At 46.8% G+C, this 15,220-nt stretch overlaps 1 protein-coding gene across 3 annotated transcripts in view; it reads right to left on the reverse strand.

The window, feature by feature from the left end:
* The window catches only part of PDE6A (phosphodiesterase 6A), a 57,560-nt gene that overhangs the window by 15,416 nt on the left and 26,924 nt on the right, over positions 1–15,220 (reverse strand). For all 3 annotated transcript variants that reach the window (XM_032851523.1, XM_032851521.1, XM_032851520.1), the window contains 10 exons: positions 13,271–13,318; positions 9,976–10,125; positions 9,284–9,427; positions 7,391–7,456; positions 7,052–7,198; positions 6,056–6,163; positions 4,637–4,746; positions 2,887–2,974; positions 2,597–2,697; positions 2,088–2,195 (listed from right to left, as the gene is read on the reverse strand). In XM_032851523.1, the coding sequence (XP_032707414.1) occupies positions 2,088–2,195; positions 2,597–2,697; positions 2,887–2,974; positions 4,637–4,746; positions 6,056–6,163; positions 7,052–7,198; positions 7,391–7,456; positions 9,284–9,427; positions 9,976–10,125; positions 13,271–13,318 (1,070 nt within the window). The remainder of the gene's footprint in view (positions 1–2,087; positions 2,196–2,596; positions 2,698–2,886; positions 2,975–4,636; positions 4,747–6,055; positions 6,164–7,051; positions 7,199–7,390; positions 7,457–9,283; positions 9,428–9,975; positions 10,126–13,270; positions 13,319–15,220) is intronic.

Raw genomic sequence — 15,220 nt, forward strand, 5'->3', positions numbered from 1 at the left:
GTGTGGGGTCCCTAGAAAGACTCAAGGCGGGTTTGGACACCAGAACTTCCGAGCATATAGAGGGCTGGAACCTTCTGCCCTACCCGTCACCCTCTGTGGAAGGGTCCTGGTGAGAGGGAACTGTAGTGGGAGCTCGGCAGAACTCACACAATGGCAATCTGATAAGCTTCCGGGTTGGTGAAGCACCCACTGGCAGGGAGGGCCGAGCACCCCGGTTCCACAGGGATGGACGTTCCGTGCTAGCGACCCTTCTGACCCTTGCTCTACATATCTCTTCATCTGGCTGTTCTTCTGCAGCCTTTACAATAAACTGGTAGATATTAGAACATGTTTCTCTGAGTTCTGTGAGCTGCTCTAGTCAATTAAGAGAACCCAAAGGTGGGGTCCTGGGAACCTCCAATTTATAGCCAGGGGGTCAGAAGCAGAAGTAGCAACCTTGACTTGCATTTGGTGTCTGCAGAGGGGCCGTCTTGTGGGACCAGCCCTTCACCTGTGGGTTCTAGTGATATTTCCACATAGACAGGGTCAGAATGGGGTTAAATTTGTAGGACACCCAGTCTGGGTCCACCAAGAAATGGAGGAAAAAAAAAAATCAGGCTACCTTGCAGTCCCAATGTCATTTATGAACTTAACCCTTTCTTCGCTGGTATAAAATCCACTTTTTCGAAAAGTTTTATTTATTCAGGCAAACTCTACACCCCACGGGGGGCCAACACACAACCCTGAGATCGAGAGTCATGTGCTCTTCTGACTGAGCCAGCCAGGCACCTATAAAATCCACTTTTAACACAGGCATAGCCTTTCAAGTCTGCCCCATGGACCTGTCCCACTCATGTATAGGACCAAAGTGCCTTTTGTTCTGCTTCTTCCTACCATTACTGTTTTATTTCAGAATTTTCTGGCTGTTTTTGCTTCTCACAAGAATTTTGACATTGCTTCCTCATGATCCTCAACATAAAGTCAATATTTTCCTTGGAATCACCTTACAGGAATATTTATTAAGGAGAATACATGACATTTAATATTAAGTGTCCCTACCCAAGAACAGGGTGTGCTTCCCACTTGTTCAATTTTCTGCTGCACCATTTTGAAATGTCCAGTCAGGCAGCGTCTGGTGCTCCTGGGAGCAGCCATAGCCCGAGGGTGCCCCGTTGCTCGGTGGGGACGGGTCGCACCGCTCCTCAGGATCAGAGGATCTGCCTGACTGGACGACTGCAAGTGAGAAAAGGGCAGCATGCCATTTTCCTCTCTTCTCTGAGCCTGTCCCAGCAGCCACCTCTTCTCCGTTGCCGTGACTTGCAACATTTGTGATTTAATCAAGCCTCCTCTTCACAAAACCATCTGGAGATAAAACCTGATAACTGCCTTGGGAAGGAGGTCAAGTCTTATCTTCCCTGACCATAGATACTTAGGACTCAGCACAGGGGAGTCAGGGGACCCTTTGGCTTGGGCCACCTAGTCACCAAAGGCCTCAAATGTACACGTCTCACCCTGTCATCATTTGAGGTGAGTCACAGAGGCACAGTGAGAAAACTAAAAGAAGATAGTCTTTAAAAACTTAATTGTGAGTCCCATTACCACACCTCATGCCAGCCAGGCACTCTAAATTTAATATAAATCACGTACCTGATTTGTGATTAGCAGCGCTATATTGTAGGACATTGACACCTATAAAGGAATGCTTAAAAAAAATTAAGCCTACATATTTTGAATGACACATAGATATCACTCAAATAATAATTGGTATAATGCTTTGTGTTTCATCAAAACCTTTGAAGTCCTATCACTTTACCACCCAAATTCTGAATCTTATGATAGAAATACTTCAAGTATTGTGCATTTTATATACAGAGAAATAAAACAATAATATATTATCTTATATTTTAGGGTTAAAATAAAAATTAAACATATGCCATAATTTCTGCAATTCCGTGAGGGCATAACTTCATTGTTTCCAGATGTTGGCAGCCTCCAAAATGGCGGGTGTCCCAGGATCCTCTTGAGGGCAGCAAGGCCTGTCAGTGCAGCATCTCACCTCAAGGACCCTGGGCTTAGGAAAATCAGGAATTAAGCCCCGTCTTACTCACATAACAATTTCCTTCCGTGTCTGCTCCAGCATCATGTACTGAGTCCACTCCTGTTGGGATTCATATGTCTTAGACTGATCCACGATCTTTTGGAACATCGTCCTTTTCCTGTAAAACACACCAGTCCGTTAAAGGAGCTCGTCTTGGAATAATGCAACCTCCAGGCTTCTAACACTGGCTGTTTCAGACTGAGGCTTCTGAAAACAACGTAATTAACAAAACAAAGTCGAAAGAACAGAGGCCTGGGAGTGAAGACCTAGGTTCTAACCCAAACTCTGTCTCCAGCGTGTCACCTGCTCTTACTTAGCCAATCTCTTCCCCTGGACTTCAGTGTCTCATGGATACAGTGGGGGGTAAGACTGTCTAACTCCCAGGGTCGTAGTGAGAATTACTGTTCCATAGCATAAGAGACAGTGCACAGAACATATTAAATCACTGGCTCTATGGTGTTTATTATTATAGTCATTATTATGGTTATTCTTGTTCTTAAAATTAAAAGAAATACTAACTTGAAATACAGGGCGAGGTCTGTGGCAATGATTGCTATGTCCATCATGTGGATGGCATGCTCGTGCTGTCTGCGATTGAGGTTTTGAAAGATATTCAGGCTCTAGAGAGAAAACCATAGAAGAGATGCAAGAAGTGATGTTGGCAGGAGAGCCATGCAACTACTGATGATGACCCCCAATGGTGGGAGAGGTGGACCAGGCCGATGGGAAGAGCGCCGCCCAGCCACACGCAGGCTTCTAGTGAGATGGGGCTCCCAGCAGGCAATGTGGAGGTTCCCCACCCATCCTACCTCATCTCTCAGCAACGTTTTGCCAAACTCCAAGTGGTGTCTTTCCAAGATGGAGGACCCATGGAGCTTGGCCAGTGGATTCTGGGATCTGAATGGGAGACACACACACACACACACACACACACACACACACAATCAGCATGGAATGGCCAAGGTGGAGGTTACAGACATCATCTAGTCCTGCCCCCTCCTAATTCTGCAGGCAGAGAGGCTGACGGCCAGCACTGAGAAGGAGCTTATCACGTGGTGACGGAGTGGGAAAGAAGACTGGACATCGGGTCCCCTGACTCTCAGGCTTTAGCTTTCTCCACAGCTGATTCCGAGCCTCTCTGGGCTCATGGACTCCTTAGAGAGATTGTTGAATAGCGTGTGCCCCAAAGGAACACACACACACACACACACAATGACACAGGCAATTTAAAGATTTCTGGGTTCCCTGTCGTCATCCGTGGACATTGGCCCCAGGCCATACTTAAAAGATCACAAGCTCTTGGGGACGCCTGGGTGGCTCAGTGGGTTAAAGCCTCTGCCTTTGGCTCAGGTCATGATCCCAGGGACTTGGGATCGAGCCCCACATCGGGCTCTCTGCTCAGCAGGGAGCCTGCTTCCTCCTCTCTCTCTCTGCCTGCCTCTCTGCCTACTTGTGATCTGTCAAATAAATAAATAAAATCTTTAAAAAAAAAAAAAGATCACAAGCTCTTGATGCAATCCTTGAGTCTCAGGAGAAGCCACTGAATTCCCACAGGCGGTGTGTTTATTCATGTCTCTATTCAATAAGTATGTGCCAAGCTCTGAGCTCAATACTTAGCTTCCCAGAAAGTAGTAACACGACCTCCAGCCTCAGAGCAGCATGTTCTAGGCTTGTTTATGACTCGTAGGCTGTGGGTCCTGGGCAGAGCCTCAGTTTCCTCCTCTGTAATATGAGTACAACACTAGTTCCTGCTCTACCCAGCAAGGACCATGTTTCAGAGGTTGTGTGGAGTGTAAGCTCTGTGAGGACAGGGCCTGTGTCTGTTCTGCTACCATGGTACCTCCCTTGCCTAGCACAGGGCCTACCACACTTACATTAGGAGCATTACAAATATAGGGGGAATGAATGAACCATTGTCAGTTACTAATATTTGGCTTAAAGTCATTCAGCAGAGAGGGAGGGAGGAGAGGGAGGGGTTTCATATATTGTTGCTAATAACCATAAACTTAATGGCTGAAAACAGTAAAGATTTATTATCTTAGAGCTCTAGAGTTCAGAGTCTAAAGCAGGTCCGCAGAGCTGCTTTCCTTCTGGAGGCTCTAGGGGACAATCCATTCCCTCGGCTCCTAGCTTCTAGAGGCCACCTTTCTTCCTTGGCTTGTGGCCCATCCTTCATCTTCAAACCCAGCAGTGTGGTATCCTCTCTCCTCTCTGACCTCTCACTTCCCTCTTAGAAGGACCCTTCTAACTATGTGGGGCCCACTTGGATAACCCAGAATAATCCCTGTATTTCAAGATCTCTAATTGCATCTGCAAAGTCCCTTTTGATTATCAGGCAACACATTCCCAGGCTCCAGGCATGGTGACATGGCTATATTTGGGGGTCATTATTCTGTCTGTCCCTGGAGTTTACTCAGACCCACAGGGCAGGAGGAAGTAGGAAGCTGTGGACAGTGGGACTTTCCCTTGGCTGGTGAATCTGCCCGAGAGCCTTTCAGATCTGGGTAACGAATCCTGGGAGCGGGAGGCAGACAGGAGGGACAGGAAGGGCCGACTCACTTCATCTGGTAGAGGTTGTTAGTGCCTCTGTGGTCAATGTCATGGCAGAAGGCAGCAGTGACCATGGCCAAGGCCTCTAGGTCCGTGAAGTAGCGCTTCAGCTTTCCGGTCTGGAAGAGCAATCAGAGGTGCCACTCACTTCTTTCTTGCAGGGGTTGGAAGCAGAACAGGTGTGAGGGGGAGGGCCTGGAAACCCAGTTCTGACCTTGGCTCTATCCCGGGCATAATAGTGTGACCAGATGTTGACCTGGGACTGGGGCGCTTTCAAGGATATGGGACTTTCCGTACTAGAACTGGAACAGTCCCAGGCAGACAGGGATGGTTGGTCACCCTAGTCCTGAGCGATCTTAACTGGTCCAGTCTCCCTCAGTATCCCAATCTGCACACTGGAGGTAGAGGGCACTGGACTAGGTGATGGTTAAAAAGTTGTAGCAGTCAGGTTTTAGGATCTGGAGGGTTTTTGAACATGCCAAGACTGGCAAAGCAAACCCTACACTGGTTTGAGCACAGGCCAGAAGAATCTTCCCCTGAGCTTCCTTCAAATACTTAGGGTAGTCAAGTTCATGGAGATAGAAAGGGGAAAGTGGTCACCAGGGCTGGAGAGAGGGGAATGGGGAATTGTTTAATGGGGACAGAGTTTCTATTTGGGAAGATAAAAACGTTCTAGGGGCAGATAGTAGTGAGGGTCGCACAACACGGTGAATGTCTTAAAACCCCTGACACTTGGGGTGCCTGGGTGGCTCAGTGGGTTAAAGCTTTTGCCTTCGGCTCAGGTCATGATCCCAAGGTTCTGAGATGGAGCCCCACTTCGGGCTGTCTGCTCAGGATGGGGTCTGCTTCCTCCTCTATCTCTGTCTGCCTCTCTGCCTACTGGTGATCTCTGTCAAATAAATAAATGAAATCTTAAAAAAAAAAAAAACCCGACACCTAAAAACCGTTAAAGTGGTAGGTCTTCTGTGTTGTATATTTAACCACAATGAAAAATTAAACATATGGAGAATGTGATTAATACAGCTTCTCAAATGAAGAAAGCATGTTTTATGGTATTATTATTCATTTGGTTGTAAACAAAACACACTGTGTCTGTGTAAAAATATGTCTCAAAGCTTCTAGAAGAGGATTTGGAAGGAGTCATGCGGTGGTTATTTCTAAGTAACCGCACTGGGCTTGGGGGGAGCCTACAGCTTTCCTTCACTTTTTATTTTACACAATTCTCTCCTCGGAATTCATGTATGCTAAACGTGCACTCCTCTTGTGTCTTTTTCTTTTCTTTTCTTTTTTTTTTAAGCACTGAAGACAGTAAAGCAGCTGCTTCCGGGTGGAGGTGGAGAGGTCTTCTGGCATGGCCTGAGCACCCCCGCCATCCCCCCTCTTCCATGCCGCCGCCCCAGCTGCGCCCACCCCCTACTCCCGCCGTACCACCAGCAAGGAGAACATGGTCTGCCCCACGTTGAAGCCGTGCCGCCAGTTGTGGTAAGTGATTCTGCGGTAGCCCTTGCTCAGCGAGTACATGAACCGCACCAGGGCCTGCAAACACGGGCACAGGGGTGGGGGGTGAGGCCTGGGGCCCTGCGTCCTAAGGGAGGCCCTCCCCATCCCCTCCACGGGCCCCAGCCAGCCAGCAACGCGGGGAGAGTACTTTGCAAATGGCTGAATACTAGCAAAATGGACGTTGTTAGGAAACCAGGTGCACGTGCGCCCCCCACTTACTCCACTAAACGGAGCTTCATCAGTGTTTCCCAAACTCTGCCACGGAGAGCTCCCAGGGAGGAAAACAAAAGGGGGTCTTTAACTTGGTGGTTCTCCAACGTGAGTGCCCATCAGAATCACTCAGAGGGCTCGTTCAAACGCACACTTCCTGAGTCATTAGAGCTGGGAGAATTGCATGTGTGTGTGTGTGTGTATGTCTCTGTGTGTGTGTGCGCCCAAGAGAGAATTAGTGCTTCTGATACATTGACACATGGTGCTGATGTGGTCTGAGGCAGCACTTTGAGAATCGCTGCTTTAATCAAACAAGTCTGGGAAATTCTGAGCTTAGCCCCCACCCCCACCCCAGCACCCCCTTGCCCGTCCCTCTCCAGGCCCCTAGATTCAAAGGAATCCTGCAGAGGGAGAGACCTGTTTAAAATGATGTCACCCACATTTCCCACGCTCGTTTCACTATTGGTTCCCATGGATGCCTTCGGAACTCAGCGCCTCACAAGCCACCTTGAGAAGCCAGTGAGCTGGGAACAGCACAGTTCAGAGGAACTCTGTGTCTCTTTTCTGATAAATGAGTCACTGTGCAGTGTGACTAATGCTTTATATCCTCAAAGCTGAGGGTGCACTGTTTACAGATTGAGCTGGGAAAAAAAAAAAAAAAAGGAAGCAAGCAAGAAGAAAAAAGGAAATGGAAGGGGTTTCTTTTGCCCTTACCTCCTGAGGGATGTGAAATTTATCCACCACTTTGAGCTCATAGTACATCTGTATCCCACATTTCACCAGCTCCAGTTCTGTGAGGGGCAAGTCGCTGAAATGGAACTTATTGATTTCGTATTTCTCTGCATCTGGCAGCTCTCCTTGCTGTGTAAGGAGGGGAGTCCTGGGGTTGGAGCACATGAAGCGTGCATGGGTCTCCCCCCGGCAGCCCCCAGCCCTGTCCCCATCCCAGGATCAGAGCAGGGTGACAAGGGGCATGCTTGGCAGAGGCAGGGCCCCCCCAACCTGCCCTGCACATGCTCAAGGTGCACCTTGCGTGTGTTCTGCCCTGCTCACCAGGATCTCAGCGAGTTCCTCTTCCTCGCATTCCCACGGCTCCTTCCCATACACCTCTCTGGTTTTCTGCCAGCGCCCAAAATAGCAGAGAGAAACAAAATCAGTTAGTACATCTGAGGTCTAAATATGCCTTGACTTTTCCATTTCCATTCTCCTCCTTCCTCCAAAGCGCTTGCAGCGGGAGCCACCAACTCAGAGAGGCTGCCCTTCACCATCCAGTGATGGGCAAATTCAAACTCCTGGGCATCGGGCAGTGGGGACCTGCCTGCAAGTTTGAGCTCTGCCACTTACTAGCAGAGCTACTTAACACCTTCGGTCCTCCATTTCCTCACCTGTAAAATGGAAATAGTGAAAGTACTTAAGACTAGACTTATGCCAAGTCATTTTGAAAAAACATGTATACAGCTAGATGGACTAATGCATGTTAAGTCCCCAGGGCAGTGCTTGGCATATAGTAAACACTAGAGCTAAATAACGTTGTTGCTGACATTCTTGTTATTATTACGGACTGGGGAGTCAGAAGGTCTTGCTCATGGTCCTCTCACTTACTGTGCAATTGAGGCAAGTTTCTTCCTTCTCTAGGCCTATTGCACTGTGCACATGCCAGAGGAGGGGGACCTGGACTCAGTTACTTGCTTCTGATTTCTTGACCCAGAGCATAGCCTTCTCACTTCTCACTGGTTCACTGAGGCTCTGCTTCCAGGGGGCCCATATATCCATCATTTGGCCAAAATCACGGACTGAGACAAGCAAACCGTGAGTCAGTTTATCCAAACTAGATGATTTCTCCTCTGACTTTATCAGTGATTGGTATGAAATGATCGAATTTGTTGTGATATCTTCCCAGCTTAAGAAGTCACTTCTGAAAATATTGGCCTGTATTATTTCAACTTGTGAGGTCTATAAGCAAGGTCTTGGGAGCTCAGCTGGGTATCTTATCCAATGCCATTTGGCTAACTCAATTGACTTCTAAGATCATGATCTCTTTGAAAACCAAATCCAAGGAATAATGAGTCACTAATTGCCACATATCCTTCAAAATATCTCAACCAGGTAGGTAGGACTCTTCTCTATAGCATCGCTGATAAATGATCATCCAGCCTCTACTTGGATACCTCTCTTGACAGGGTGCTCACTACCTCAGGAGGCAGCTCTTTCATAAGAGCAGTAGAGAATTTACTCATTATCCTGATAAAGGTTAAGTGAGACCTATTTAATAAGCCGGTGATTAGGGGGCCAGTTACTTCCCCATTTTGGACCTCAGTTTCTTCGTGTCTCTAAAGGAATAGAAGCCCTTACCCTTCCCACCTTAATGCGTTTGTTGTTGTGAGCATCAAAAAATACCCTAAATGTGAAATTGCCTTATAAACCATAAAGTGATGAAACTATGTGAGGACTCACTACTAACCTCTAACTCCTTCTGTCCTACTTCTTTGCTCACCAAACTCCTCTGTGATCCAACTCCTTTCTAAGTGAGCTGACCCCATGGAAGGAGTCTCTGAGAAGCTGGCAGTGTTCATGGCCTGTCAGAGAGAGCGTTCTCTCAGTGTCAGGGCTGTGGTTGGGTGATTCCCTCTCTACTACCAAGTCAACCCTTGGCACAGTGAAAAACAGAGTTTCCAGAGCTGTTAAGCCAACATCTGGCCCCACAACTGAGGTGGCATGTCCAAGGGACAGCTGTCGCCCAGCCACACGGATCAGCCATATGGGATCCATATGACTCATTGGTACTTGTGGATCCATCCATCCATCTGCTGACTGCGAGGGGCCCGGAGCATCCCCGTGCAAGGCCAGCCCACCCACCTCTGCCTTCATGGAGCTTGACTATTGCCCTGGTCACATTCCCAGGGCGCCGCTTCCGCTAGAGCAGAAACATAGAAGAACTTCACCCACCAGGATTTTCTGGATTTCTTCATTGTCACACTTCACGTGATATTTGACCATGTCCTGGAAAATATCCTTCCTGTTTTCCAGTTTGTTCATTGACTCATAGGTATCAGGGTTTAAGACAGACCAGCCCAGAAATTGAGCCAAAGACTGAAGGGAAAGAAAACAAGAATCAGAGGCAGAACATCCTGGTTTGATCCTGCCTCTGCGACTTAGGGCAAGACTCTAGGGTTCCGTTTCCTCATCTGTAAGGTGGGTTCGATCAGGGGGTTGCTGCTCTCCTTGGAAGAGGTGTTTGAGGATGAAGACTGAACACTGGGTGGGAATCCACTTTAAAATAAAGCACCAACATGCAAAGCAACATTCTTATGGGTGATAACTTCACCCAAGTGTGTGTACCCACGTGGGCACAGGAGGCCTATGGGAACTCTGTACGTTCTGCTCATTTTTGCCATGACCCTAAAAATGCTAAAAGGTAAACCTAATTGATCAAAATTTGTTTTAAAGGGAATGTGAATTTCTCTGACAGCCCATGGCAGTGCAGAAGTGGGAGCCAAGAAAGCAGACATTGAGGCTGAGTCGGGAGTGTGCCGACAAGGTGAGCTCCCCACTCCACCCCAGGTGAACCCCCCTCACCCCTCTTGCTGCAACAAGCCCTCCCCGCAACCCAGCCACGAAGGCCTCCTCCTGAGCCACACCTCCATGAGAGTCTCATCCATCTCATCAAAGGGCTTCCCATCTTTGCGATTGTAAAACGTGGCCACCCCCACGATTTCTTCCTTCTTGTTCACAATTGGCATAGACAGGACATTCTTAATCATCCATCCGGACTCATCCAGAGGCTCTTTCTACAAGAGAAGCCAGAGAAGGTTACAAATCGATTATTGTTCAGAGGCCCTTTCATTCGGAAGTCGGGATAGAACTGGCCCTAGAAACAGCAGTCAGAAAAGGACTCGGGAACAACCACCGTCGGCTCGTTACCCACACCACAGGCAGCGACAAATGGGGTGCAGAGGGGTCCTGATGATTTTAAAGACCCGATAGTTCACGGGCCTCTGTGCATCAAAACTGTCAGACTTTCTGCCCTGCCCGCTATTTAGGTCTATTTAGAAAGCACCTGTGCTTGCCAGATAATATTTACAATATGAAAACTGCAAAACAACTAGGGATTCTCTGGGTAGGTGGTAAGCAAGCTTATCAAACCAGATTGTAGCCATGTCAACAAAACCTTTGGCTTGAGGACCGGCTCTGTGCCTTGTTTTTCACTTGCCTGAGCTGGCACGAGCTTAAGGTAACCTGGAGAGTTTCACCGTCCTCTGATGGGTCACCGTCTCCCATTTGCTGTGTCTCTCACAAGCCACCAGGTGCTGGAATATGCTTAATAGAGCCACCATTAAAAATCTTGTTTGTTTGTCTCTTGACTTTTTTCTTTTTTTTTTTAAGATTTTATTTATTTATTTGGCAGAGAAAGAGAGAACACAAGCAGGGGGAGTGGCAGGCAGAGGGAGAGGGAGAAGCTGGGTCCCCACCGAGCAGGGAGCCTGATCCCAGGACTCTGGGATCATGATCTGAGCTGAAGGCAGATGCTTAACCAACTGAGCCAGTCGGGCGCCCCTGTCTCTTGACTCTTGGTGTGACTTCCTGTGATACTTTTGTCCTGTCAGTGGGCCTCAGCTGTCTCAGCCCAGATGGGGGTGGTAGCAAGAAGCTGTGCCTCATGGAGTGACTGAGACAATGGCGGTGAAATCTCTTGGTCGGTTGTAAGGTGGCCCTTTGTGAACCATTTGCCATCTGTCTGAGCCTCTCATTTTATCATTTATAACATGGGAATGACTGGACTAGGTCATTTCTAGACTCTCTTCTCACGAACTGTTAAATATTAAACATTTTACAATGTGCAAGGAACTGAACTAGAAACTGAAAAAACCGAGGCAAAGTAGGTACAAAGGTTATCCTCAGGTTGTTCATAATCTGGCGGGTAAGCAAGCAACTGGAGTTTCTTATGGTTCTGGGGGAGCCAGAGAGGGAAGGAAATCAAGGAAGGCTTCCTGTACTTGGAATCCTCCCACTTGAAAGTTCCAAGATTCTTTTTTTTTTTTTTTAAAGATTTTACTTATTTATTTGACAGAGATCATAAGTAGGCAGAGAGGCAGAGGCAGAGAGAGAGGAAGGGAAGCAGGATCCCTAGTGAGCAGGGAGCCCGATGCAGGGCTCGATCCCAGGACCCTGAGATCATGACCTGAGCGGAAGGCAGAGGCTTTAACCAACTGCGCCACCCAGGCGCCCAAGATTCTTAAGGTGGTGAGATGATGATGATAATGATGATGATGACGATGATGTTGATGATGATGATAATAATGATGGTGATCATTTCATGAACACTGGAAGCCAGTACCTGGTGGGAAAGTGACTCCAGGAGGATGCAGATTACAGCCCAAGAACAAGGGGCTGTTGGTCAGGAAACATGAGTTCCAGGTTTGCCTTTTCCCAAGTCTCCACCTAACCTTTAGTGAGCCCCTTCCTTCTAAAGGCCATGATAAGGAAACAGGTTTTATTGAAAGCCAAACGAGAAAGGATTCAAGGTTTTTAAACAGAGAAGTTACTGTACACAGCCAGAGTTTTGAAAAATTACTCAGGCCACTTTGTAGAGGATGAGCTGGAAGAATAAGCCTAGAATCTAAAAACGAGATCAGATTTGATGCTTTAATGTGGGTAAACTGAACTAATTGGGTAGAGATCAAGTTCAGTGTGGTTTTTATCAGGTTAGCAACTCTCAGCAACAATTTGGGCTCCTCACGTGGAAATGAGCAAAATCCCAACACAAGACATACAACTCTAACTCTGGAAGGATAGTCTTGCTACATTCTTTCATGAGGTTCTTCAAGGACTAAAAAAAAAAAAATAATACTTCACTAATTTTTAAGAGTCATTTTAATTTTCTTCTTAATTATTTCCTGATTGCTAATGCCTTGTTTTTCTTCCATCTGGTGTGCTACACTCAACAAATATTGATTGGGCACCTACAGCTAGAAATGTTAAGAAAGATAAGGTCCAACTGTTGACCTATATTTTCCTTTACCGAGGAATTAATCTGGAAGCAAAGAAGGGTAATAAGAGATAAAGTAAGGGGACTATAGTACGGGGAACTAATTCCCCTGCAGGGCCCTCCAGGCCATGTGTCATCTGTCCTCTCCAGGTATCATCTGACTTTGGTCTACTTCTCTAGAATCTGCTCCTACCACTCTCCACACTATCTCTCACTCAGATTCATTGGTCTACCCTGGGTCCTTCCAACAAGCTCTCTCTTTCCTGTAGTCTTCTCCCCTTCTTTTCCTGCCAAAACATAATTTCTCAGGGACACATTCTTTGATTCCTTCCAGATTAACTCAGGTCCCTGGAAAGATTCCTTCCTCTATCCCTCTGTCCTTCTCTGACCAGCACTCCATGGCCTTTCTCCCCGTACAGTCATGAGCCCCCTGAGATAGAGACCATGTCTGTCTGGTCCACCATTGCAGCCAGTGTAGACTGTGTCAGTTGCTGGCACAGAGGATGCCCTCCATAAACATTTGTAAAAAACGACGGACAAAAAATCATATGGAGTGGTAAACAATATACCATGAAAATCCCAAGGAGAGAGAAATGATATTAGCCAGAGGAAACAGACTAAGACTTCATAAAAGTTTCATAGCATTTGAGCTTGCACTAAAGAGCAGAGAGTATTTGGGCAGGACCAGATGGTTTGGGGGTAGGGCAACAGCATAAGCAAAAGTCCAGAGGCCAGAAAGCAAAATGTGTGAGCATTAAAACCAAATGGGACCTTGAAATTTACCAAAGTAACTCCCTCCCTGCTTCCATGGGCATATGACTTTTTTCTATCCATGTTTTCGCTTTGTTGAGACTGCTTCCCAACAAACAGATGGACTTTAATGTGTGTGAACCCTCTCTGGGGGGAAAAAATATCAGGTGACTGAGACCAAACAAGTAATGACTTACCTGGAATGCAAAGAAGTCCTCTGCAGGGGCGTTCATGATATTGCAAATCTGAAAGCGGTGAAGAGGAATACGGAAGCCGTGATTAGACTCGACAGCATACCCAGTGAGCCCTGAGTGCTATCTTCAGAAACACTACGTCCTTGCCCAAGGCGTTCACATTCTTTTCCTCAGGTAGACATGCTTAAGATGGTTTTCAATGATTAAGTGAGTCTACTGGACAGAAAAGCTACCTTATAAACATTATTTCTTGCCATTTGCTTCACTCCTTAGTCATTTCTAAGCTTTGAAAAAATGGAGGCTACAATTTGTCATTTTTAATTGCTATATTGTATCTCATTTTGTTGTGTCTTTTGTTGACTATTTGGGTTGTATCCAATTTTCGTCATTATTAGTGTAAATAATGCCACTCAAGGATCTTTAAATCAATTACATTTAGGTTTGGTATTGCTTGTTTTTTAAGGAAGGAGTTTTTCTTGGGGTATAAACTCCAAAATAGAATGAGAAATAAAAGGTATTACAGCTCTGGTTTTATATTGCAAGATTCCTCTCCTAAAAACTGAACCAATATACCCTATCATACATATAGGACTTACCTGATCACTCCAGGGCCCTGCCCACGGGGTCACTGTGTACAGTTGCATAGTGTGTGTACTGCACAAAAAGCATCTCACTGAAGGGCTGATGGGGAGCTGAAATACAGCCTGTTCTTGACTTGCAGAACCAGGATCCCAGTCTTTCTCTTTTGGTCCATGAGAGCGGTACTTTTTTCTAGTTCTCAAAAAGGCACCCTATGGGCTTGCAGTAACCCTGACTTGCATTGGCCCTGACCATACTGTGGTCTCAGGCAGTGAGCTGTCTTTGCTCCTGTTCCAGAACTGCTCACCTACTGCACCATCCCTCTGGCCTCTCTTTGGACCAGTTCCATCAGTTGCCATTGTTCCCTTCTGATATCTGCAACGTCTCTGAGGGCTCTTTGACCTCAGCCATGAGCTTGCTTGAGTCTCTCCCATCCTGGAAAATGAAGTCATCTCTGGACCCAAACATGGTCCCACTAGCAACCATCCAGGCTTTCTCCTCTGCTTCTCTTTTGCGATTTTCTACCTCCTCATTACCCAGCCACACCTCAGCAGACCACATGGTGGTCTCCACCTCACCTCACCACCAAATCTGCTCTCCGTTTGGGATCTAATTGATCTAATTGCCAATGATCTGATTGCCAAACTCAATAGGGTTTTCAGTTCTTATCTAGATATGTCTGAACCCTCCTTCTATTCTTCTCTCACATACTCCTCTTTCTCTACCCAATCTTTAAACGTTGGCGTCTAACAATATCCCACCCCAGGTCCCTCTCACTCTCCCTGGTAACTTCATTCACACAGAGTTTCAAGTACCCTCTAGTCCCGATGTCTTCCAAATCCCCATCTCCGTCCCTCCTCTCTCTCCACACCTCCAGAGTCATCTCTTCATCTGCCTACTGGACATTTGCTGTCAAAAAATGTCTTAGGGTCACCTTGTCTGAAACTGACCTCCTCATCTCGCAGCCAATAGAGCTGACACCAGCTCCATTCATCCAAGCCAGAAGCCCAAAATGGGCTCTGATTCTTCTTTCTCCCCACTCTCTGCTCACAATCACAAAGTTCTGTCCCTTTTACCCTCCTGGGGTTAGATCTGATCCCTGATCTCCCTCTCTTCATCTCATCTCTGTCAGACTTGTGTGAGTATCACATGAGCAAGTATATTTACCGTGTGGCTCGTAGGCACTCAATGGCTGTTTGCCATAATGATAGTACTCTTCACTGCCTGTTCCTTTGTTGAGATGCTTGTAAGGATGTACTTTTTGCTCTGCCCCTTAATCCCTTCAGATCTCTCAGAGTTATCTTTTTAAAAAGAAAATGGACTCTGCCAATCTCCTGCTTAAAAACTCTTTGCCTATAGATTAAAGTCCCACCC

This window comes from Lontra canadensis, unplaced genomic scaffold (genome assembly GCF_010015895.1).
Source record: "Lontra canadensis isolate GAN:19392208 unplaced genomic scaffold, GSC_riverotter_1.0 scaffold5, whole genome shotgun sequence".
NCBI lineage: Eukaryota > Metazoa > Chordata > Mammalia > Carnivora > Mustelidae > Lontra > Lontra canadensis.